This window comes from Chlamydotis macqueenii, chromosome 22 (genome assembly GCF_036417535.1).
Source record: "Chlamydotis macqueenii isolate bChlMac1 chromosome 22, bChlMac1.mat, whole genome shotgun sequence".
Classification (NCBI taxonomy): Eukaryota; Metazoa; Chordata; class Aves; order Otidiformes; family Otididae; genus Chlamydotis; species Chlamydotis macqueenii.
This window is the reverse complement of record NC_141577.1, coordinates 7939008-7965873: the sequence shown is the minus strand read 5'-3', so window position 1 is coordinate 7965873 and position 26866 is coordinate 7939008. Positions and strand designations below refer to the sequence as shown.

The 26866-nt window shown below is 45.9% G+C and overlaps 1 protein-coding gene across 1 annotated transcript in view; it reads right to left on the bottom strand.

The window, feature by feature from the left end:
- Nucleotides 1-25262, bottom strand: part of LOC104476860 (lethal(3)malignant brain tumor-like protein 4) — a 59136-nt gene extending 33874 nt beyond the window's left edge. Inside the window, exons 1-7 of the mRNA XM_086764829.1 lie at nucleotides 25091-25262; nucleotides 24645-24709; nucleotides 22721-22750; nucleotides 6097-6244; nucleotides 2786-2894; nucleotides 2048-2219; nucleotides 557-614 (exon numbers count right to left, since the gene is read on the bottom strand). Coding sequence (XP_086620955.1) covers nucleotides 557-614; nucleotides 2048-2219; nucleotides 2786-2894; nucleotides 6097-6244; nucleotides 22721-22750; nucleotides 24645-24709; nucleotides 25091-25262 — 754 coding nt within the window. The remainder of the gene's footprint in view (nucleotides 1-556; nucleotides 615-2047; nucleotides 2220-2785; nucleotides 2895-6096; nucleotides 6245-22720; nucleotides 22751-24644; nucleotides 24710-25090) is intronic.
- Nucleotides 25263-26866: the final 1604 nt, after the last annotated feature.

Below are 26866 nucleotides of genomic sequence, written 5' to 3'. Positions count from 1 at the left end.
ACCACAATGCGTCTACTAGAGAGGCAGCTACCAGTGCACAGATGACAAAAACAACTTAGGCAGATGCTTGGATTCATTTTAGCAGGACCATGGTCATACACACCAAAAATTATGTTTTAAATGCGCATTAAAAATCTCCCCCCAGTTTACATATGCTAACCCCTTTAAAGGTACATGATAAATTTACCCCATAGTCTATGATCAATCACATGTTGTTTACAACTTAATTTCTATTTAGCATTTGTAGTCTGCAGCTACGAAGCTCTCCAAAGTCAATGGAAAAAAGATCCTTATTGGCTTCGGTAAGCTTTGGATCAGGCTGTCCCCTCCTAGAATCCCTTTGCTGTGCCCATCACGCAGGCAAATCCAGTAAATGCTTGCTAATACACTTCAGAAGATTGGCTGTGGTAAGAGGGCTATGTACCTAATAATCTATTCTGAATGTGAAATGAGCTCTACTGTCCTTTCCTCTTCTGTTTACTATTATTCATTTTATTATAGCTAGTAAAAAAAAATCTATAAACATTAAAGAAAAGAGACTATGAGCTTAGCTCACCTTGTTTTATTGGTTTAGTGTTTCTGCGGCTTTTCATATTATTTGATTTATTCTTCTCCTAGACACAGATACGTTAAAAAAAAGTTTAGCAATACTGTTTTTTCCTCCCTCCTTGATTATCTCACAATGCAGGTACAATAGATGTAACATGTAACTAACAGGACTACTAGCTAGCATTATTTTCTTTTGAATAACCCTGCAAGAACATTAGTAGGGTATGGTACATATATTACTTTGATCCTGCAGTATCCCAAAGTGCTTTACAAATTATTTAATATATGCTACTAAAGTTCATTTAAATATGGCTACTGAAGAGCAGCACGGGCCCAAAATCTCCATTACAATACACAGGATTTGCTTTCTGCAATGCAGGATTTACTGCTAACGTAAGCAAGGTAATGCTCCAGTTTCCTTCTCCTTTCAGAGGTTCTTATGCCCATCTATGCCAGGGAATGAATACAGAAAAAAACCACTTATGAAGCCCTGAAGGAAGCAGAAACTTCAGGTAACTACTGTCATAGATGAACACCCCAGAAAATGGGGTCTCCCTGTGTCACACTGCGAGTCAGACTGCCATTCACACTTCCACGCAGTTTTCAAATTCATGTTTAACTCACCCAAGGTTGTAATTTCTCAAAGCCACCCAAAAAGGGCAAAATTTGAAATGCAAAGCTGCCTGCCAAACGTGTCCCACAAGAGACAGGGGGCCAGTTTCAAACAAGGAGGAGAAGAGGGAAGAGACAGAATACAAGTACTTCTGGAAACATACATACTTTGAAACATCTTATACACAACATGGAGAAAAGCTGAGCAGCGAGATGAGTTCAACTGTGCATGACATCCGAAGTTTCACCTCGCATTACCAACAAACGCCTACCCCAGCGTCTCTGCATTACAAAAGCTCGTGCAATATGTGAATACATAGTAAATGTGCTACACACACAGTAGCAGAGCGCAGGCTTGCACACAGAAGGGTCTCTAAAGGGAGTAAAATGCTTAATGGAAATTAAGAAAAGACCAGGTCAGGACCGAGGTACTTCTGCTCATCCACCACTAATACAGGTTTGTAGTAGCGCAGTGAGTGTACAGGCAAGTACCTAATAAAACGCAATCAAACTCTGCGGCTTGACACTGATCTTCAATACCCCATAACAGTACTTGGCTGTAGTTAGGTAAAGTATTTTTGGAGGCATGTGGTTTTATTACAGTGAAATACACTTGGTGCACAGGACTGTAACTACACCTATAAAGTCAGTCTGAAACCTCGACTTTGACTTCGACTTCACATGAGCTGTTCACCCTTGTGACTCCTCACACTTCAGAACAGATATTCTCATCACTGATGTAAATCAGGATCAGACCCAGACCGTTCTCATGAGTACGGAACAATCTCCCTCAGCTCAGTTTGCACAGCACAGTGAAACCTGAGACACAGAATGGTCCCTGCTCTTCACAGTTCTCTTTAAAGAAAATGCATGCAGCCTCATTTACCTCATCCTCATCTGCATTTTCTTCATCATCCTCAGACTCCAGAAGCAGTCTTCTCTTCCTTCTGAGACGTTTGACAGGTCTATCAGCCTCATTCACCTGACAGCCACTGCTGGTATTAAGATTTCTACTATCTCCCCTGTTTCTGCACTCATCTGGAATGTTTCTGGTGTCACTAAATATCCAAAATTGAAAACAAAATCAAATTAAAAGTGCAACAATACTCCTGCAGTGTTCCCAGTGTCCCTGTACCTCTTTAGAAGAATGGGGATGCCTGGGCTGAGAACCTAAAGTGAATCACGTTTGCAAGACTTGCCAGATGTAATCTTTTACAAGCATTCTGAAGTACCAGCACAGCTCTCAGCACCAGAGCAGCTCAAGGGTTTTTAATTTTGCCTTTTTACAAGGCAGAACTAAGGGAAAAAAGGAAAGTTCAGATAGCATCCTCATTTGTAGTAGGATGGGGGACTGAGGCATCAAGCACACCACCAGCATTTCTGCAGGCTGGGAACAGAAATGAGGACTGAGCTCTAGAGGGGAACTTTCCTCTCTTGGGCACGAGAGCCTCAAGGGTAACAGGACAGCCATCGGCAGAGCTGCGCAGGTGGCTCTGCCTCAGCCGTGCCACCGTAACACTTGCTCTGAGGATTTCATTCTACTCACAGCAATACTTTTCTCAAACACACTGTTCTCTTTGAATGTTTTTAAACACAGGACAGGAAGAATCTGGGGTTTCTTTACCTGCCTCTGTGCTGCTGGGAGCCTGTTTGAGTACAAAACTTTCCATTCTCAAAGCCATCCATCTGCTCACAGGTTTGGAAATTGAAGCAGGGCACGTAGTCTCTGGGCACTGCAGAAGCAAAGAAACAGACAATTACTAAATTAAAATGCTAAAACTTTGTATTTTTAAACACCTTTCATGCAATTAGTTCTGTCAAAATCCTTTACAAACATTCATTAAGTGAACCTCAGTATCCCATTCTGAGGGAAGTAATTATTATCTGTGCACTAGCACACAGAGTGTGCCATCTCATTAAAGAAAACACCCTGTAATATTTTCATTTTGGAGAAACCCTGCCCCCTGTAAAAGTGATAAAGGAGGATATAATCTCAAGGCTACATCCAGGACACGGTTACAAATCTTTTTGTATTTTTTTATTCCTAGTAACCCTCTAAGTTGAAAGACAAATGCCAAACAAGTCCATCGTGTTTGGAAACTTTTAATATAGTTGGCTAAGTTTAAAAACTTCAGCCTTTATATACACTTCGTGCATATAAAAATCCTTCATAGGGATCCTCTAAAAATAGCACAGTATTGACGGGAGAATGGAAACAACTATTTCTATATCCAGCAAGGGATATAGATCAATCTTTCATGTGAATGAAAGCATGAAACTGTAAGGAATAACTCCAACATATCATTTATGTTTACTTTCTCCCTTGATTTAAGTTATTCTTAGTGTAAATTAATATATGCTTAATACTTTAACAAAACACAATTGCAGTGATCCTCATTACCAGGCATCCACACTTTGCTCAAGTAACCCGACACAGAAATTGTGCACAAGGACTTCTATGTATATGGCATTCCTGTTCTGCATTTAGTGGAACCGTTTGTGTGCCCCGCTTTCACCAATCCATTTTTGAATGCACTATTAAACACTTTAAAAGGAAAAAAAAAAAAAAACCACCACCATACAATCCCGAAATCTGAGATATAAGTCACTTTGCTTTTTGTTTAAAGCCATTTTCATAGTCTCCTTACCAGTACTTGCACTCATTCTGCTAAGACAGCTGACATTTTTCATTTATATTGGATTGCCCCCTATAGCCCAATGTGGATGTTGGATGGTCCTGGCTGGAACTGGGCAGCCTATGCTCAGAGTGCAAGCACGCCTGCTTGTATCACAACCTGAAGCCTGTCCCTGCGCCATCAGGGACCAATGACTCCAGGCAGGGAAAAGACAAAACGGGGAAAACTTGCAAGAGACAAGAGTGTTTGAAGACCTCTGCTCAATTAGAAGTCACACTGATCTATGGAACCCACTTGGACTAAAAGGGTGTGCAAAATTCTTAGTGCTGATGTGTCTATGTAAGAGCCGGCTCTTCGCCTGATGGATTGACATCATCTCAGCTCACACAGACGAAGAGAATGACCCACAGTCAGCGGGAGTGTAAGTAAATGCCTGTAAGCACAAACGAATCTGCAGAGCTTACAATGAAATCTGAGATGAGAAAAGCCAGCAAGGAAGACAGGTACAAAGCCTTCCTACCCAAAAAAAAAACCAAAAGTTCCATCAAAATCCTGGGGAAAGCCAACTGGCAGACGCTTGTCCAGGCCGGCAACAAGATAAAAGATTGTTCTCTCCTCAAAGAAATTCCCTCCATAGGGGTGTATGATTTCAGCGACGTAGCTCTGCCTTGACTAGAGATCCAGCATCACTAACACAGACCTTACAGGGAGTTCATGTCCTTTCAATTACTGCACCAGGACGCACTGGTGATGTCAAAGCCAATGAGACACTGAACAGGCTCCAGCTGCTGTCCTGCAGTGCCTGTGTGTCCCAAGCTAAATCTCAAGTCTCCTGCTACCACCTTAGAAAAAGATCTGTTTCAGTACACGGCTTCAGGCAATCCTATCAAGGCTCCCTATGCCACAACCACACGCTGTCACGTTTAACCAAGAGCATCTTTAAAATACGACCTTACGCTGGATGGCTAATGATATTCTTGGGATGAGAGCTCTTAATCACCCCTCACTCCCTAGCCCTGGCCTCCATTAGCACTCTCTGGAATACACTTGGGCACGTCTGTCAGGGAGCTCTGCTGAAACCATGAGTAATTTAATCAAAGGAAACCAGTGATTTGCCAAAAATAAGTGAGGCTGGCAAGCTTAACTGAGTGGTCAGGAATGAAAGAGTTCAGAGGTTATAATATAAATATTCTGTTTTGAGCTACTGGTTTCCGGATAAACAGACTAAGAATAGGTCTGCAAAGAACTGAGATCCTTCTTGTCCATTACACTGATGTGCGTGTCCAGTGACATGCTTGTATTATCTTGTTAAAACTCAGTTTTTCCCTAATTTCAATTACAGTAGGCTTCGAAACCTCAAAACTCTTATGGCTAATAGTGTATCTCTTGGCACGAGCCCGGTTGGAGGACACTCTCAAGGATGTTCTTGCAAAGATAACTAACACTGCTGGGGGTTCATCAAGAGTCAGGAATCCCAGGTTAACACTACTGTGCCATCCATTCGTGCTCCACATTGCGTAACGCACGTAACCAGAGAAAGCTGTAACACTGGAAACTCCCGTCGCCCCCGAGAGCAGTCAGCTAAGGCACAGCTGGATAAATAAATCAAACAGCGCCAGGTCCTGCAACTCAGCCACATGCATCTTTAGCACAGTCCTGAGGCACTTCTGGCCTCGGGCACCTAGCACCATCCCAAGCAATTTCCAAGCCCACTTCAGGAGTTAGCATAGTGCTGAGACGCCGCCCAGCGGGTGCAACCATTCTATTTCGGAGGCTGAGGGCATTTCATAAGGTATACATGATATACATGACCAGACCATTCTGGTCTCAAAGCCCCAACACAGGCAGTTTGGTTTAATCAGACACAGACTTAATTGCTGTCATGACTAGGAATTTCCTACTAGTGTTAACAAGAACCATTGACGTCATTGCTGATCCACTACCCTGGAAAAAGGGGGCTCCAACTTCCCAGAATCACCAGTCAAAGAGATCCTGGGATGTAAGTTAAAACTCAGTGTGAGAGGGATGTTTGACTACATCGACAAATCTAGCCCAGATCGTTTATACAACCACACTTACCTTCCACAAAGGCGAGCACAATCCATGCGCCAGGTACTGTTATGACTACGCAGTAATGACACTGGCTCTAAATACTCCTAAAATATTGGAAATACGGCAGTGACTCACTCCACATGCTGCGCCAGGGAGCACCACGCTACTGAAACATGCATTTCAGTTAGATCTGTTTCTAGAAGCTTTTTCAGAAACCGTATTTTCTCTTCTACGGCAAAAAGCTCACCTTTCAAATCAGCGCTAGAAGCAGTGGAAGCATTGATAGCAGTGGGAGCAAAGCTGGTTGGGCTGGCATTTACAGCTGAGGCTGAAAGAGGTTTTACGGCTTCTGCTTCAGTAGTGATTTCTAGCAGACCAAGCTCATTTAAGTGGAACTGCATGTAACAGAAGAAAGCAAGCAAATAAGCAGTAGTAAAATGGCTAGTAAGGGGGACAGGAAGCAATATAAGTAACAATAAAAGTGAGAAACACCCAACACAACTCTTCCTCAAAATACCACCAACCAGCCCCCAAAAAAACTCCAATGATGCATTTTGTTGTCAATGAAGGAAAGCAATGTTAATTCTACCTGCTTTGGATGTGCTCCCCTTATAAAACCCAGACCTCTGAGGAACACATCAGAACACCCTCAGAAAAGAAATTTAACCTAAAACTCTACTCTGACGGTTCGAATTCATCCAACAACGCACAATCACATTTATTGCAGTTATGACATACAGCAACTTCCCTAAAATCTCAGTGTAAGCAGGAATCACCCAGCTGTTGACAGAAAGGTCACATTCCAGTGGAGAACTCATCCAATACGTCGCCCAGCTGGTGCTGGCTGGGCTTTAAAGACCTCGGAGCACAGCAACAGCTGGGTCTGCATAAACACAGCAAGCACCCGGAGCTGCAAGAGGCCAAGTGGTTCTCAACCCTTCTTCAACGACACTTGACAATCCAGTGGGACATGAACTTCCCAGAGGAGCAGAGGAATGTGGGGACAGGCAGAGGTAATACTGTTGAAGAACAGCAGACACTGAGAAATAACTAGCCTTTCTTTGATTGATAAGCTCCTCCTTGTACAATACCACTTGTTAGTGAAAGCCACAGTGGGGCCCTGACCCAAAGACAGAAGAGTCTCAAGTCCAAACCAACTGCTTCCAAACCTAGAAATGCACCTAACGGAAGCCCCAGGCAGCATAGGTGGGTAGGTGACATGTACCAGTAGGGCCAGGAGTCAGTGTCCCTGCTCCCAGTCCTGGCTCCCCCAAGTTTTGACCCTTAAGAAACCCTCTGCCAGCTGCTGGAGTAGCTGACCCCACAACAGAGGTTCTGCTAGCACAGCCATCCTCTGCTCCAGCACAGCACCTGCCTACCAGCCCTGCACACACACTGCCTGCCCCGCTACAGGCCGAGTAAATCCAGATACAGAACAAGAGAATCCCTCTGGATACACAGTAAAGCACTCACACCATGGGGTAGCTATGGAAAAGGAATTATATGTGGCAGACTTCAGAGACTCTTATCCTTTTTAGCTTAAAAAAATTCTTAGGCTATGAAGAAACACTTCATTGGTCCAGATAAAATTATTAAAGTGTGCCAAACAGTGTCAATGTGCATCTCTTATTAGTTCAATCTGCAAAGGCAACTGAGCACCAAAAAAAATTTAAAAATCACCTTTCCGATGAACAAATAGCTCGAAAGATTACTCACTCCTTTGTCTTCTCTACCATCTGCAATACGGAGCTACTGAACTCCCAAAGGAAGGAACAAGTCAAAGGAGGGTTGCATTTGCAAGCTCTGCTCCAAAGCTTTTATTCATAGCACTTCATTAGTTTGAGATCTTCTCTCAGCCACCTGCTCAAACCTGCTAAACCCAGTTGAAATGTTTGCTCAGTCTCTGAAGCAGGGCTCCTCACTGCATTGAGAGGCACCGTTGTTCCTCTACTCCTGCATGCTTCCTGGGCTCAGGATCCTGCCTCCAGCACCCTATCAAAGCCTTATCCCAAATGTTCTTTCCCCTCTTCCCTCTTTTTGATGTGAAGCCTGTATTTCTTAAAGCTTCAAGGATGCTTCTAAAAAGCTTCTCACTTCTTCCTCTGCAGCACTGAAGAGACAGAATATAATTTTTATTCCAGCAGGAAGAGAAACAACCCATTTCAAAGAAATGATAATTCTAAGTGGACTAAGTTTCCTGCAGGAGGTCATGCAGTTTAAAGAAGAAACCCATCACTTTCCCCAAATGCCAGACGAGCAGCAGCACAGCGGTGCAGATCCCAGGGGTTCCTTGCCATGGCTGATAAGGACAGCTCAGCATCACGAGCAGAAGGTCAGTGGAAGGAGCATCTCCAGAGCGCCACGTGCCATTAAGCAGCAGAGCGAGTGCGAAGCAGAGCTCACAGCTGGAGGCAGGGAAGGGTGCCAGTGTCATTTTGTATCAGCAGATGAGCCTCTGGGGTAGTGACACTCCTGCATACAAATCAATAGCTCTGACTCAGCCCAAAACAGTGGAGAGAGCAGGCTGTTATTTCCTCCTTTAATAATTCGATGGTGTACCTGCAGCCATGTGAACTGGTGAAGCCCAGCCAGGCTCCAGAAAATGTAAGTTTGTATTAGAAAAGCAACTATCACCTTTATTAACGGTCTCTGATGTGATGCTGAGGACTGGATGATTCCCAAAGCCAACCTCCAGTTTCACTCTGAGACTCTTCAGGCAATATTCCTCATTCCTAAGTTACGGAAACACATAACTGTGCTACTGTCAGGACTGTACCTTCCTTTACACACAATATAGTGTGTTAGCTAACATGAAATCCACACAAACCCTCTAGAAACAATCTGTCCTTCCTGAGAATTTTTTTTTAAGGGAAATAAGGAACAATAAAAAAAAAATTCATTGTGCATGCAAGAACTGTAATATAGCAAGAGGAGAGGGGGGAAAAAAGATTAAACAGCAAAAGCAAAAAAATTTAAGTGTTTGGCATTTTTGCAGGGAAAAAAAAAAGTGACAGGAATCTTAAGAATGAAGTGGCTTCCTGTGCAGCTAGTTATCATGTTCCAGCTAAACATTTCTACCACACTCACTAACCGCGGCACTCAGTGCTCTTACACTTCATCATCTGATATAAAACAATACAGTATTATTTGGTATCTTTCAGTCTAATAAATAACACAGTGCTTTGTTGATTCTCTACTATTTTGAGGAATCAATAAAAACGAAGCTGTTTCTGCAAAGGAACATTACTGCTGTTGAAGAGAAAACCTGTGGTAATACACAGTTAAGCTTTTTTAAGAACCAGAAGTATAACGACTTTGATTAAATACATGGCAAAAGTTAGGCCACTGCAAAAAAATCACCCAAAGGACCTCCTCAGAAGTCAGTGGACCCAATTCCATGTCAGTTTTATGGGAGTATAAACCACTGATCTCAAAATACTCCAAGCATGCAAGTTCATCCATGTTCTCTCAACATTTGCTGGCAGAAGCATTTTCCTCCTAGCCTAAGCGAGGTCTGACAGTCCATGTAGAAGACTTTTGTGCACAAAGGGAGGAGGAGGAGAGGAGGAAAGGGAAGACTGTCAACATTTGCAGAAGGTGAGGTTCTGATTCTGAATGCCTGATGCAATACCAACAGTCTGGTTTTTCAAAGCTCTCAAGCCTCTTCAGCTCCAATTTATTTCACTTGAAATTGATTTTTTTCTCCCCCAGAGATTCAGAACTTGCAGCCTCAAGTGCAATTTTATGTATTCATTTTCAGCCATCAGAAGTGCAATCGAACTGAAATAACAGTTGAAGGTAATTTGGGAAACAGTCAACAGACACTCACACCCCTCCCTCACCTAATACAGAACACCATGTTTGCGACCGTCAGATCTGGTTCTTATTTACACGAATTTGCTCCATTTGTCACTATCACGAATACATATGATATAGGACAGCTGTCAAAAGCTGCAAACAACCACAGATGTGAAAAGAACCTAAAGACTCAACTCTACAAATTGAGAAAATTTGCTTTTCAGAGAAAATGGCTTTCTCATGCTGGGCTGAAATTAACAGGGTTTCTTGCCTGAGTAAGTTGTATGGACATGACTGAGTGTTCTGGTTTTGTTTGGTGAGGGGGGGCCTAAGGTGGCAGCTTCTGTAGGAAACTGCTAGAAGTTGCTCCCCTTTGTTCAGGGGACTCGGCCGGGCCTAGGGCGGACCTGCTGCTGGCCAAGGCCGAGCCAATTGGTAGCAGAATGACCCGTGATAACGCCTCTGCGATAACGTATTTAAGTAGGGGAAAACAGAAAAAAAAGCAGAGAAGATGTGAAGGAGCTGAGCGGGGGGCAGAGAGGGGGAAGCGCGAGCCTTGTGGTCCTGGCAGGCCTCACCCTCTGGCCTCCCGCCGGGCAGCCGACTGAGCCCAACTCGGCCCGGCCTGGCTGAGAGAAGTGGAGAGGAGATGAGATGTGAATGAGATGTAAAAAGATCCTGAGAGGCGTCTGCCAGCCTGTTGTGAGGAACGGCTGCAGACGCCAAGGTCAGTGAAGGAGGAGGGGGAGCAGTAATGCGGCTCCTGGCCAAGATTCCCCTGCAGCCTGTGGTGACGACCATGGTGGAGCAGGTTGTCCCCCTGCAGCCCATGGAGGTCCACGGAGGAGCAGAGATCCACCTGCAGCCTGTGGAGGACCCCATACCGGGGGAGGTGGATGCCTGAAGGAGGCTGTGGCCCGTGGAGGGCCCGCTGGGGCAGCCGTTCTGGAGGGGCTGCACCCCGTGGAAGAGATGACCCACGCCGGAGCAGTTTCACAAAGGACTGTGGCCCGTGGGAGGGACCCCACACTGGAGCAGGGGAGGAATGCGAGGAGTTCTTCCCCCGACCATGAAGCAACAGCATTAAACAACATGTGATAGACTGACCGCAACCCCCTTTCCCTCTTCCCCCCTGTGCCACTCGGGGGGGAAGGTGGCAGAGATAATGTTAAGCCTGGGAAGAGGGAGGGGTGGAGGGAGATTGTCTTGTTCTCTGTCTCATTCTCCTGCTAGTTTTAGAAATAAATGAATACTTTTCCCCGAGTCGAGTCTGTTTTGCCCGTGACGGTAATTTTAAGGATCTCTCCCTGTCCTTATCTCAAACCTCGAGCCTTTTTCTTATATCATCTCCCCCTGTTCTCTCAGAGGGTCGGGGGGGAGCGAGAGAGAGACTGCGTAGTCTGGTCCCGATCAGGGCTGAACTACGACACTGAGCATTAGGAAGATCAGGCCCATAACTTCTATTAGCAAAAAACCAATTACTTAAAATACTTCCCGCCTTTAGAAATCAATTGAGCAAGAAATTAGAAGGGGAGAGGGAGTATCACCAGGCTTTCAGAAACATTTCTAAAGTTTCACCACGTCCTTGGTAATGCCAACCCAGTTGTTTAAAACAAAGTGTTTTATCTGCACAACTTTTATTTGCAAACAACAGAACACATTGCAAATATTCTGTGCTGCCAAAGGCATGGTGGCCACTCATGTACGATGTTCCTTGGTTTCTTACTTGTGTGTTGCTACCAGGCGAGGTACTAAGGCCGCCTTTCCAGTCTAAGGCATTCAACACATATGGTCTGCTGTCGGAATGCGGATGACTCTCTTCGAGACATTCAGTTCCATCTTTCTGCTTAGTTTTTGGGCTCTTTATTTAAGAAAGAAAACTAGGGTGTGAAAACAAACAAAACAAAAAAAGAGGCACAGAATAAACAGGCCTGTCACATTTCACCATGGGTTTTCAGAGCAATACTAGTTTCAAAAGATGGGGATAAAATAAACAAACACAAACACACAGCTGCATGCACAAACTCATGTACAAATGACAAGGCTGCACAACTTGGGGGGGAGCAGCAGCATCTCCTGGCTGTTGCCAGGTCCCTCTATACTGCTCTAACACCAAGGCTCTATGCTAGAAAGCTCTTAAAATTCTTAAGCTCCACACATGGCTTTCACGTCCCAGCAAATAAACTAATGGGCTGCATTAGAAGACTGGACTAAAAGCCATACTGCTATATGGGCTCCCCATATCCAATTACGCAACTATTTTTGTGGTAGACACTAACCAAACTGACCATAAATTAACTGTACGTTCCTGCCCTTTAAGAGTAACCTGAATATTTTCAATCTATGAACGTAACTGCTGGCTTTAAAAAAAAAAAAAAAAGACAAAAAAAAAAGAGACAACCTTCCCTTGAACTGTAAGCTCTACTAATTTTTCCAGTGTGAGGAAAACCAGTGATGTTTGAGTTTGAAAAAGCACAACCTAACTGACAGGCCTAACTGCATTCCTATGGGAATGGGTCAAAACCACCCATGGATGGGGGTCTTCGCTCTGACATTTGAATGCTTGAGCTCAACAAGGTCACTCTGAGCTCCAAACTAACGATAACAGCAAGCATCATGCAAGGACCATGCACTTGATCTGCCTTTGGCAGACTGTTTCTCTCTTTGGGCACTGGAAAATGCATTAAGATACACAGCCAGGGCAGGTCTGTAACTGCTGAGCACTTAAATTAGGGCAGGTGAACTCCACTCTTGATGTGAAGCCTTCCACATGCTACATCTTCTACCTAGATGTTGAAAGTGTAAGTTTAATACAGCCAAAGGTAAAACCACACATCTATTGTAGGATAATATATCATGTTCAAGCATTCCTGCAACTCTAGTTCAAGCATCACAGCACATTATCATTATCTTAATTGGGTCAAAAGCAGGACAGACATCTGTAAACTGCAATACCAAGTATCTTCGGGTATCACAGTCTAATCCCTGTTCCTCCTCCTCTTTTTTTTTTTCACCCCAAATATAAAATCCCGGTTACTTACTTACAGTCTTGCACACCTGTGAAGATTAGCGGCATACAGGCTAGTCAGAATGAGCCAGGAGGGTGAAAACGGGGGCAAAGCTGCAGAAGCCAGTTCAGCTTCTACTGGTTTTAACTGAACCGCAGGTGTGGAAGATTCGCAGCCGGTGTCTGTGGCTACGTACACTGAACAGCCCAGCGTCAGCACCGCGCACCACGACTGGATGGAGATCGATGCATCGGAGTAAATAAGTCTTACATTGGGTGGTACTGCACGACTGCAGCCAAAGGCTCGCCATGCGTTAATCCTTGATGGAGGCTTCTACAGCTATAAACACTGGTGTGTAGCCAACATTTCAATGCCAGTTTCAGCAAGGGCAAAACTAGCACTTTAGTTGTTAATCTTTGCTTTCAGGCTTTAAAAATAAAGAAGCTCAAATACCAAGACTATTTACAGAGCTCTCTCTGGGACGAGGGGTTTGGAAGATACTTGGACAGAAGTAATTAAGCTGTAGAGTTTATTTAAAACTGGGCCAGGAAACTGTCAAAAATCACAATGTCAAAAATAATCTTGCACTAATCAGAGAAGATCTGATACAATAATGGGCCTTTTGCATCTCTATATTTTATAAATCTAGTAAAAGCCTAGAAAAATATAATAAAATTACTTTTCTTATAATGCTCCCTATCAGTAAAATCCACAATAAAACCAAGATAGCCCAATAAAAGGAAGCAAACTGTGCAATTCAAAAGACAGCAGAAACTAACTTGAAACATTTTGAAGAGCCATAGTCAAGCACGAATGTTCCCTATTGTTCTGGTTTTGTTAGTGAGGGGGGGCCTAAGGTGGCTCCTATTCTCTCGGAGGGTGGGGGGAGTGAGAGAGAGACTGCGTAGTCTGGTCCTGATCAGGGCTGAACTACGACACCTATTTGTTCCTATTTGTGATTGCTTTTCATCTTTAACATTTTAAGACTCAAACACTAACACAAAAGAAGATATAGCAAAATTAAGATGAGTCATTCAGTCCCAAGTTGTAGATTCAGATACAGGCAATGATAAATGACTGCCATGTTGGCAGAGATAATGGTTCATAATTAATACGCTACCACGCAGACTTCTGTGCTTTATCTTCGCTAGGGAATCCATAGGCAGAGGAGGTTGGAAACACTCAGGTTTTGACCTCGTTTCTGCCACTGAACCACAGCACAAGCTTGGGAAAACTGATTCATCATTACTGTAGAAAACCAGCTTTGGCTTTTAACATCCATCTTGCCTTACTTAAGAGACAAAAAAAAAAAAAAAAAAGGAAAGAAAGAAAGAAAAAATGCACAAGTTCATACAAACAAATAAAAGTGTGAAAGCTAAATGGCTGGATGGGAGTTCACTGTATTTCTCAGACCTAATGGGAAGAGAAACATTTCAACAGAAATCCCATTTCATATGCTGCCAGTTTGATTTCCAATTACATCAGAATTTCGGTGTCTTTACATGAGGGTAAATGTGAAAGAAACAACGGTGCAATAAACCCAAAGACTGTAAATCAAGTAACAACACTGAAGTTTGCATCCCTTCTGGCTAAGCCTCCACATACCAGGAGGCAAAATTCCATTTGAGAAGCAGCTGGCATCAAGAAAACCATCTGATCCTGTGCTGTTCTGGGAATAATCGACTTACAAATCACCTTTCTTCCCCGAAACAGAACAGGAAACCTAGCAAAGCTGGTCACTACATTCAGTGTAACATAGATGCACTCCACGCGAGTTGGTATTCAGAGCTCTGTGCATCCCCAGTTTCTTCTAAGATCTGGCAGCGGTGTCTAACACCCAACGCGTTCAATCTGCCAGTCACTCTTATGACGTTAGTGCAGAAACAAACTACAATTTAAACAGAAACAACAAAAAAAATTCATGACTTCTTGCAGGGCACAACTAATCTGGTCTCAGGAACTGCTTTGAACACTTACCAGTTCAGACACAAAAATCCTTTGCCTGTCCTTTGCTATGATGATGACTGATGATACTTTACTTACCCATCAAAACCCATTACTCACCTCAGGCAAGTAATATTTTGTAAGGCTGAACTAATATCATTACCAAAAAAACCAGCCTCACCTCCAGGAACCTCATCAGTCAGGGACTGAAATGAACTTTCAGAGTCCGCAATTGACCCAAACCAATGCCTCAAGAGAAAGCGTTAGTAGCCACCGGCAAGCATTTAACAGCGTGAAGAAGACTTAAGTGCTTCCACTATCGGGGGGGTGGGGTGTAAAATTCAGAATTGAGTAATCCCAGGCTCCTCCCATTGTATTTCCTACCAATATTTGTTTCTCATGAAAAGAGAAAAAAAATTGTAACTACAAAACAAAGAAAATATTGCTCTGAAAGATTAGAGGAGGAAAATAGCCTAGGACAGGAGAGGGATGCCTTGGGCTCGCAGCATGGGCTACAGTGGAGGAGAAGCAAACACTTTTTGTCTTAGCTTTGCCACAGGACTACTAAGATAAACTACTTTGGTTTTTGGGAGTTTGCCCTGTTCATTTGTACAATGCAGCCCTTCCAAAGTTACTCTAAGTACACACTAACGTCCGGGTGATGCGTAGGTGCTATTGTGCTGGTAGACAAATAAACAGGCACCATGGCAATGCGACTTAAACAAGTTTATAAGATCAGACAGCAATATTGTGAGGTCATTCTAAACCCAGCAGCTGATCCCAGTATTAAGCCCAAATCAGCACTGTAGTTCGTAAGATGCTATCTCTTGGTTTCCCGACACGGTTGTGTCAAAAACACACACTTCAGCTGCCAAAAGAAAAGCACCCGCACAGGCTGTGGCTGCTCACTGCATGAACGCGCTTTCTGCAAAGCGCCCGTGTCGTAGTTCAGCCCCGATCAGGACCAGACTACGCAGTCTCTCTCTCGCTCCCCCCACCCTCCGAGAGAACAGGGGGAGATGATATAAGAAAAGCGGCTCGAGGTTTGAGATAAGGACAGGGAGAGATCCTTAAAGTTACCGTCACGGGCAAAACAGACTCGACTTGGGGAAAACTATTCATTTATTTCTAAAACTAGCAGGATAATGAGACAGAGAACAAGATAACCTCCCTCCACCCCTCCCTCTTCCCAGGCTTAACATTATCTCTACTACCTTCCCCTCCCCGAGTGGCACAGGGGGGAAGAGGGAATGGGGGTTGCGGTCAGTTCATCACATGTTGTTTAATGCCGCTGCTTCATGGTCGGGGGAAGAACTCCTCACATTCCTCCCCTGCTCTGTTGTGGGGTCCCTCCCATGGACCACAGTCCTTCGTGAAACTGCTCCGGCGTGGGTCATCTATTCCACGGAGTTTAGTCCCTCCAGAACGGCTGTCCCAGCGGGGCCTCCATGGGCCACAGCTGCCTTCAGGCATCCACCTCCCCCGGTACGGGGTCCTCCACGGGCTGCAGGTGGATCTCTGCTCCTCCGTGGACCTCCATGGGCTGCAGGGGGACAACCTGCTCCACCATGGTCGTCACCACAGGCTGCAGGGGAATCTTGGCCAGGAGCCGCATTACTGCTCCCCCTCCTTCTTCACTCACCTTGGCGTCTGCAGCCGTTCCTCTCAACAGGCTGGCAGATGTCTCTCAGGATCTTTTTACATCCCATTCACATCTCGTCTCCTCTCCACTTCTTGCAGCCGGGCCGGACCGAGTCGGGCCCAGTTGGCTGCCCGGCGAGAGGCCAGAGGGTGAGGCCTGCAAGGCCCGTGAGGCCTGCGCCTCCCCATCTGTGCCTCTGCCCCCGCTCAGCTTCTTCACATCTTCTCTCCTCTCTTTTTTTTCTGGTTTCCTCTTCTTAAATCCGTTATCGCAGAGGCGTTATCATGAGACATTCTGCTACCAATCGGCTTGGCCTTGGCCAGCAGTGGGTCCGCCCTAGGCCCGGCCGAGTCCACTGAACAAAGGGGAGCGACTTCCAGCAGTTTCCTACAGAAGCTGCCACCTTAGGCCCCCCCTCACCAAACAAAACCAGAACTGCCCGTTTTACACACAAACCCATTCCCTGCCCCGCTGACATGCCAGCCAGCTCTCCCCACAGAGCACACAGAAAAGCAAGCGTGAGGAAAGTCATCAGCAGCACGTCTGATTGTGAAGGCTGAGAGCAGTGCTGCCTCACTTCTAGTGTAACTGTCCCCATCTGTGATGATACTCACTTTGCTACCTTTCTTTTTAGATTTATGTGACATCATGAAGCCAGCAAGGAAGCAGCCTGTCCTTTCTGCTGCATGAGCTGAATGAGGCACTCAGTGCTACACTGGAGAGCATTTTGACCCATTCCAAATGGAAGGGGAGGGACACAGAAGAAGGTACAAAACCTACTTCCATGTCTACAGAATCAACACTTTCTGATAATCTACTGAAAGCAAGGAACAAAGCACATCTTGCCTTCATTTTTATAGCTTTCAATAAAAGCATTTGGTGCTGGGCTGCTTTTCCCCAGCTCTCCATCTCCTGCCTGCTAAGAACAGGGCTCCGGGGAAGGGACGTGGCCGCTGACAAAACCCTGTGCAAACCTAACACTCAACAGGCTCAGCCAGGAGACCCAGGGACGGCTCCTTGGGGCCTGAGACCATGACACTGCTAGTCCCGATCTCTGGGAACCGCTCGTAACCACTCTAACTGTTGCACACACAAGTTTCACCCGCTGCCACGCAGAAATCATACACCATAAAAACCACCATGCTCAAAAGAAGCTCTGCAGGTGCAACCCAAAGCACTCCCTAGCAAGACGCTGGAACTTCTGCCATTTCCAAATCTGATCCAATGTCTACAACAACAGATGCAAAATACAAATACTTTCCGTCCCTTGTAATCAGAACTATTTTCACTCAAAATTTAATGACCAGTAAGGAAGCTGTAAGATTTGTGATCCATTATAAAGTTAATTTTTGTGACAACATCAAAATTGCAGTGCTGGGGGGAAAAAGTGATTCTTCTAATGTAAAACTAAAAGGTCAGTCACACCACTTACATGTTTAACTAAGACACAAAGAATTAATTTTGCAATAAAACATGCTCTTGAAGTGGAAGTAATTAATGAAAACAATCAACAGGAATACGCCGTTAGATTCTGTTGTCCTCCAACATTTCTGACATCTGTAACAGCTGCATGCTGGGTGTGGGCTCCCAGACAGATGTTTTAAAGGGATGTCAAATCTCTGAACTAGTTATTTTATTTGCTTCTGAAGCCTCATTATTATGTTGTACTTTTCTGAATACTAACGATTTTCTAGGGAATAATTATGGTTGGTTATCTCAACTCCAAATCTGGTAATAAAGGGACTAGTCTTAAACTCCGGAACTGCCAGTAGCTACTCCACAAGTTCTTCACGTGTCATACTGACACCAACAGCAACTGTTCCATGTTGAATAATGCATGTCAAGTACTTTAAAAAAAAAAAAACAAAGTGCACAGAACTGCAAGCTTAAAAAAGACAAGTAAGTGCAGGCCTGTCTTTCAGATGCATTTGATGCTGAAGTCAAGAGGCAGAACCAGCCAGAGTGCCCATATTCTGTGTACATAATTGTGCAACCGAATTTGCAAAACAGATTTTTCTTCTGGTATTTGTTTTCTAAACAGCTTGGTAGAGCATGCAGTCAAATTGTTATTTGCAAATTTAGCAGTACTACAGAATGAATGAATTAAAGTAAAATCTGGCACAGATGGCCATATAAAAACATCAAAACTTCTTTCAATTAAGCAAAACATGCCTCCTTTGCATTAAATACAATGAGAAACTGTAAAAATACTACTGTCCTTGTTGCAGAACAAGGTTAGGTCAAAAAAATGAATCTTCTTAGAAAATCATCTCAGTCTGAAAAGCAAAGTGTTTAGTCAAGGAACTTATTAAACAAGAACTGAGAGAAGTACTTTTTCAGATAAGAAACTCTTCAGCAGGACCTGTTGCAATAGGACGAGGGGTAATGGTTTTAAAATAGAGGGAGGCAGATTCAGATTGTATACCAGGAAAGAGGGTGGTGGGACACTGGCCCAGGTTGCCCAGAGAGGTGATGGATGCCCCATCCCTGGAAACATTCCAGGCCAGGTTGGATGGGGCTCTGAGCAACCTGATGTGGTTGGAGATGTCCCTGCTCCTTGCAGGGGGGTTGGAGTGGGTGGCCCTTGAGGGTCCCTTCCAACCCAAACCATTCTGTGATTCTATGATTTTATAACATGAAGAAAAGCACAGCTTGCACATACACCGTTTTCCATCCCTCCTTTCCAATCAGAAGTTTCAGCAAGTGCAGATGGATTGATAGCACAGACAGGAAAGGTGAGCAGGGGAAGAAAACAAGCACATTTTGTGAGCAATGTTGCTGTTACTGATCCAACAATGCACTTAATATGCTTGGTCCTATTTAACTTCCTAAAGGATTCTGTGTGCACTTCGGAGCATCACTGAGAGCATCTGTGCAAGTGCCCAGAACCCCACGCTTTCTCTACTTCGACTACATCATCCAGCTTTTCACCTTGAAAAGTTATAACCCAAATCTCCAGCTAACTCTTAAATAAAAAAAAAAAAACAAAACAGCAGACGTACCTCCAGCACCAACGGGGTGGCACAGCCCAGGTGCCCACGCACAGGAGCGGACAGGACAGAGCTCAGGCTCCTGGGTCCTGCACCACGCTGCCATCCCTCTCTAGCCATAAAGACACCCTGCAAACACGGCACAGGGGAGAAAGCAGTTCCTCAGAGCCACAACAAGGGCACGTGAGTTTACCATTAAGAAGGGAAGTGAAGGCTGAAACTACTGTAGCTCACCCTGTAAATTCACTGCAGCTATTTTCTCCCTGCTCCAGCATTCTCACCGCTCACATTCCAGCTTCTGGGGACACCATAAAGTAGCATCATGGAGACCAAATATGAGGAAGCAGTCAAAAAAAAACCCAAATAACAACCCAACAAACTACAAGCAAAGAGAAAAAAAAAAAAAAAGAAAAAGACATGGAGCAGGAGGAATACAGGAAGAGCCGCCATGTACTATCTGAAAAGCCATTCTGATGCAGGTTGGAAGACACGGCACATCCCTGCAAGCCTTCCCAAACGTCCTGTCTCCACCAGTCCCACTGCAAAGAGACAGACAAGCTGCATGACTTACAACAGCAGTGACTATTTCCGTGCCTTGGACGGCCTGATGTGCTGACAGGACCCCAGCTCTGCACTGCTCTGGTACCAGCCAAACAGCAGCGCACAAGGAAGCTCTGGTCTGCCTCACATCAGTCAAAAATGAACTCTGCTGCCGCTTATGTTCAGGTTTCCTGCTTACATCACGTATTTGGTTTGGTTTAAAAGCTACAGCATGAATAGGTTTATCAAAACAAATCCTGTGTGGTTCATGAATACAGCTTCTACGTCTGTTGGCTCAGATCTACCATGCTTTCACCTCATCATTTAGCTGGATTAAATCAGAAATTAAAAAAAAAAAAAAAACCCACCAAAAACCCACAAAACCAGGAGATGAGCCAAAAGATGCTAAACCTAGTAACAAAACATCCATTCCTTGGAGGTACAGTATTTGGAGAATAAGCTGAACCATCCTCTGGAAAATAATCTGCCAAATTTAGCAAAGCACATCTGCACGCATACCTCACCTGCGGAGCACAGTTAGTGCTACTAATTAGGAAGGACTGCGCTTGGTCAGATCTCTGCTTCAACTGCTAATTGATTCCACGTGTTGGAACTTTCAGCTGCCAGCCTTCATTAACAAGTAAATATTTGGTCATTTCCCCCCCAGTCTATGATCTAATTTTTCAACCCACTACCATCCCCCCTCTCCTCTACCTCAAGACAACACACTGCTGGAGGGCTTGAGAAAAGGCTGAAATAGATTAAAAATTACAGATTATGGGAGAGAGAGAACAGTGTTTGTCTAGGGAAGAAGAACTGATGTTGCAACTCAGGAACCGCCTAACAAATTCCGTAAGAAGACTATAAAGGTCCGGATGAGACTCCACATCTTCACCCTTGTCTCTGTCACCACCCTGGGACAATCCGAGCTCATTACCCACCTCCCAGCCTTCTGCGCTTCTCACCTCTCAAAAACACCAGCGTTCATACAGAAAAGGACAAGGGGGCTATAAAGAGGCTTTACCCTCAAATTCCCATCCCTCCAGCCAATGGAATATATCATCACACCTAGAAGTGTTTAGACTAAAAGCTTTGCATGAAGATAGAAGAGATACGGCAGAGACAGACCTTCTTCTGCAGATAAAAAAATCACAATTTTAAGCCAACCATTATAAAGTAAAATTGCAGGTGCTATTTTAAATAAATTCTAGGTGCTACTTGTAATAATCAGTCTAAAGATCCACATTCCTGCCTTAACATGACAGTAAATAAAGAATTGCTGGTAAAAAGTGCAGACAAACAGCGTGGTTGAGGCAAAGAAAACACACCCTTGGGCCGTGAGAAGTCAGTCGGTCAGGAATCATTCGCAGAGCACATCTGTTTGTAGCCACTCACCCTCCTGCAACTTACTTATTACGGCACTAAAAATCACAAGGGCAAGATAAATTAACTCTAGCCAAGGAAAACGGAACTGGCCCTGCACAATCTGCTCAGTAGTTGTACTTGGCAGCTCAAATTCGGGCTCCATTTCCACCTCTGTACTTACAATGAATTACAAGTTATTTCGCACACATTCAGCCTTAATGGGATTATTTGCAATGTAAGGAGCAATCAATTTTAGATCAAAACTAGAGCACAGAGGGCAAAAATGTCCTCCGTTTTAATTGCATCTGTAATTACTTTATAAGACTACAATCCAGTGCATTACCCTGGGGACTCTTACTAATTATTAATACATATCTTACATTGCCAAGTAGAAATACTCACTGAGGAAAAGACCATCGCCACCCTTAAAAATATATAATTAAATAGATGGGACAAGGAAGAGCAGGGAAGCAAAACATTGATGCTAACGAGACCACGTCGGGATGTTGTTAATTGCTGCGTGGTAAGAAGAGTTTGCAGCATCAAGTACCCATTTTCTCTGCTTTTACTTCTCTTTTATTATATAATAACACACAAACCAGAGAGGTCTTATGCAATTTGGCATAAAAGACCAAAGCTCTTTATCCCTTAATCCCAATTGCAGATCAACATGCGTACGGTTTTGTTTCTCTTTTAAACTTATCTGGGTGATATTTTAATGAAGCAAGCAAGCGATTTCATATTAAAAATCTAATCCCATTCCTTGTGGCACCAAGCGTCAACCAAATTGTCCTAATCCCTTTCTTCTGAACACCAAACATCACTAAGATTGTCCCGTACTGATCTTTACCCGGAGCAGTGATCAGTACTTTTGAAGTACTATATTTATCCCGCTATTTATCTGTCACCTGCGTTCCCTCTGTTCATAAAACCCTGGTATCATTAGTTTTAGGCTTTCTGTTTGATGATGGTTTTTTCCCCTCAGGTAAAAATCTCTTTTCAAATTTAAATCTTTTTGGTCTCGAGTAAGTCTCCAAGATCTCTTTCTATTGCACCGTATTTATATATTTTTAAAATATTTTTTGAGTTTTCACACTCCCAAGAAGTGTCCGCCGCAGCTGGGACCGGGGCTGGACAACCCCCATTGTGGACCCATTAGAAACGGGCAAAAAACCCCACCCCAGAAACTGTAAATATTTCATAATTTTGCACCGTAGCCTGTGAACAACTTCAACTCGTCTTCTGAACGCGTCCTTAGCCGAGCTTTACAGTGGACTTTCCCCTTTAGCGTGCTTTAAAATACGCTCTGCCCAACCGAGGCGGAGGGAAGCCCTGAGGGGTTTTCCTCGGCACCCAGAGGGGAGGAGACCCCCACGGAGGGGCCCGTCCCCGCCGGGGACCGAGCCGTGCCGGGACGCGGGGCTGCCCCCCACCCCAGAGGCGCCACTTCCCCCTCAAACGCCGGGGCCGGGCCGGGGCACGGCGAAGCGGCCCGAACGCGTCTCGGCCCCGCCGCCCCCCGCCACAAGATGGCGGCCGGCGGCTTCCCGCGCTGCCGCCGCTCCCCCCGCCAGCCGCACTCACCGCGGCCCGGCCGCCCGGTCCCCCTCGCCCCTACCGGGTCCTTTGCTCTTGAACTCCGGTAACAGTTCGTGCCCGGGCCGCCCCGCGGGAGCGCGGAGCGCATGCGCAGCGGGCCCGCTCCCCGCCGGTCCCGGCCGCGGCCGCGGCTGAGGCGGCGCCGCGGGCAGGGCGGGACGGGGAGCCTGGGTGGGGACGTAACTGGGGATCACTGGGACGGGGATGAACTGAGACGGGACTGGGCACTGGGACGGGGAGGCACTGGGATGGCACTGGGGTGGGCTGGCACTGGGATGGGACTGGGTGCTGCAACAGGGCTGGCACTGGGACAGGCAGGTACTGGGCGGGAATGAACTGGGACAGGGCTGGCACTGGGACGGGACCACTGGCAGGTGTGGGTCCCGGTGCTGCTCTCCGTGAGCCGGCCGGGGACGGAGCCTGGGCGCGGCCGTGGGGCGCTAAGGGACGTTCACGGAGAACGGGAATCGGAGATGGAAATCGCTATTACCACCAGTATCCAGCGGATCGTGACCGCGGTGGCCGCTCCGTCACGCTGCCTCCCTCGCCGATGATTAACATAAAATATTTTCCCCTCTTCTCTGCATTTGTTAAACTTGTTTTTCTTCTCATCTTAGAATGTTATTTTCCTTTGTATTTGAATTTCGAAACAATAAAAGAAGGGGTGGTAGGGTTTTTTAACGAGGCTTTGGGGTTTTTTTTGCTATGGTAAGCGAGGAAGGAGCGCAAGCGGGCCCCAAGCTGTGACAACTTAAATGGAATGGGATTTCGGGAAAATAATAAATGAGATTTGCCATGGCTCATTTGAAGTACACATCATAATATTCTTCATCCCTCAAGTGAAGCACATAAAATACCCATCTTTAGAATTCGGCAGAAAACAAATACATTTCTCACCTCGTTGGTGTCAGCCAGCTCCAGCGGACACCTGCGTTCCGCAGACGCTCCGACGGTGTGTGAGCACTGGCTTCACAGGGATGGTGAGAAGCCAACGGTTTGCAAATAACTAATGTTTATTTAGACTTGTATTTTGGTTTTAATTGCAGTAATGTAAGTTTTGTTGAGAGATCCCTGTTTTGAGGCTTCTCACCCTTTTATCTCACTGCTTTGACTGATCATTTCAGGACAGAACCTCCTCTCTGCCCACGAATTTCTGCTTTCCTTCCTCAGAGCTCGCCTACAGTGCCTTTCCCCTGTGAGATGGGGCTCCCAACCCTAAATCAGATTTTAGGATACTTCTGGGTAGGTATCTCCATCCTAAAGCTGGCTTCTCTTGTATTTAATTATTCAAACAGAGATATTGTTCAGAAATAATGCAGAATTATTGCAGTCATTCCACTGAGTCCTCTCCAGCCATTATTGCATTGGATGCACACCTGCTGCCAGTGAAGTCCCTGCAGTTTCACGAGTGCGTTGTGCAGCACCATGAATGCAGCAGCTCCCAGCTGGGAAAGGCACTGATGAGCCACACGAGCCAAAGGTTTGGATGCAAAACCCACACATCTGTGACGCCCACCACCCGAAAGCAGACAGTCCTGAGCCATTATTTCCATCCCACAGGTGGGGAAACTGAGGCACGCTCTGCGCAGGCAGCAGGCAGAGGCTTCACATCCGAGGCAGCCGGGACCACGCAGCAAAAGGAATTGGTGACATGGAAATGTCTGTGTTCCTATTTTTTTCCTGCTTTCCAGACATACCTCAAATAGCTTCCGTTTTCTCTTGGAAAAAACATTGAGCAAGCGCTGAATTAGGAAAGCAGAAAAAGAGAGAGAAAAAAAAAAAAGTAAGAGACTCACTTTGTGCTCCCTTCCAGCACCGCTGTGCCAGATACCACCTTTTGGAGCTGCCACATTTGGATGAGAATTCAGCATAAGGCACCCAAAATGCTTGGGAAAGGAGCTCCTCTCACCTGGATTGTAGCGGCCGATTTCTCCCGCAGGGGCCAGCTCTGCATGAACAGCAGCGTCCCCTCAGCTGGGGGTGGAGGGGAAAAAGGCTTTTTATTTTCAGCACTGCTGTTTTGCCATTTCAAAATGCTGCTCGTTGGGGATTTGGGGACAGTGACTGGATGTGCCATCCCCTGGGCTTGACACCTCGCAGCGCTGGAGGGCTTTGCCTGAAGCAGCGCTCTCAGGGCAGGAAAGGGGCAAACGCGCTGGTGGGTTGGCAACGGAGGGGTGGTGGGTGCCATGCCGCGCTCTCAGGATGAGATCCAGAGCAGCTCAGCCTTTAACAGCCTGTGGGGATATTTTGAGGGGGTTATCAGTCCTGGAAAAGATGCAGAGATGCTGGATCACAGCCAAGATGGGAACACAGGGACCAGGAGAGGTTTGAGGACCCCCCAGGCCAGCCCACAGAGCCATCTGCAGGCAGAGAGGCTGAAGGCAATAACCACCATCATCTCAACCTCCAGCTGGGGACACTGGGCTGTGATGGGGACCACAGCTGCTCCCTTGGAGGAGCCTGTTCCCACGCAGCCCCCAGCCAGACCAGGGAACAGGGGACAAGGAGGCTGCAGGGAATCCATGGCAGCTGGAATTGCCCACCCCACAGAGGCTGGAGGTGAAGGAAATAACGCCTTTTTTTTGTTTGTTTGTTTTAAACTAGAAAGTTCTACACCTTCTGTAAACAGAGGAGCAACCTCTTTCATATTCTAAATCCTGCTTTAAAGATCGTGTCGCTAAAGGCTGCGTTCTTTACGGCAGAGGAAGAAAGCCCCAGCTGAGGCGTGCAGAGGGAGCAGCGCGAGCGCGTTGGAGCTCGCTTTGCTCAGCAGCTCTGTGCATTTTGAGACAGGTGCTGCCTCCCTGCCACATCCACCCCACGGGAGCATCACCAGGTCCCCCCCGAGCAGGACGCGTGGGGGTCAGCCCTGACCCCAGCACTTGCCAGTCCTGATGCCAGCGCTGGGACCTTCCTGCGGGAAGGCACTGGGGTATGCGATGCCCAAGGAAGGGCCAGAGCTGGGGCAAGGGTTTAATTTTTCACCTTCCTGATGGTTGCAGCTGGTGAAGTCTCCTCTTCAGGAAGTCACGCTCCCCTCGGTGCTCCTACCACATCCTTTCTGAGCAAGCACCCAGCACGAGCTGTAGCTGCATCACATGCGTGCAGTGGCACGGCCAGTTCCTGGCTTTGTTTGTAACTTCATGTGAGCAGCTGGAGATGTGGCAATCTCAAGCCAGCCCAAAATGGAAAAAAAAACCAAAAAAAAAAACCAAAAAAAAAAACCACGAAAGAAACCCCCACCAAACAAAAAAAACCCCCAAAAATCTCTGCCGCGCCCTCTTAGATCTGGGCGCATGTGGGGGTAAACCAAAGCCCAGGATGGTGCAGAGCCGAACTGCAGCAAGTGCTTAAGCACAGGCTCCGTGTCAAGCGAGGGAAGAGTCCCAGCCCTTCGCTGGGGTTGCTCGTGTTCAACACCAATCCAGCTGGGTCGCGGCCTCGGAGCAAGGTTCGTTCAGGTAGCAGGAGCCTGGAGTGCAGGTAAGCGACCCTGGGCTTTGCAGAAAAGCCTGGCTTTGATAGGTGAGCAAATTCTCACTGAAATCCAGAACAGTGCTCCCAAATGCGTGCTTTAGGTGCATCTTTAAACACTCAAGTGATTTTGTTAAGCTCCTCCTGATACACAAGCGGAGACTTGGGCAGACAGGCACTGACCTCAGGCTGCCCAACTCTCAAATATATATATATATTTTTTTTTAATGAAAACTTGTTTTTTCTACCCCTCGATAATTTGTTTGCAACAATCAATAACCTGCTTTGAAAATGGCAGGAACAAAAGCAGGGAACTCACAATTATTGATATCAAAAGCCCACACTAACAATGAAACCCCTCGCAGGGCGGCTGCCGGCCCCGGACCGTCAGCACCACTCATGCACGCAGCCTCGAAGGATTTTTGCTTTTCTCATTGCAGGGGACATTCCTTAGTGCACACAATCAAAATTTACTTCTTAGACAAAGGTTTTCCACGTACCTCCATCTCCAAAGGCCTGTCTTCAGGTACGTAGGGGAGAAGCGTTTCTCCCAAAGGGCTCACTAAAACCACGCTCACTTCCTTAGGAGCAGCCCTGGCAGCCAGGCAGCAAAAGCCAGAGTCACTTGAAAAAGTCTTAGCCTAGACTTTATCA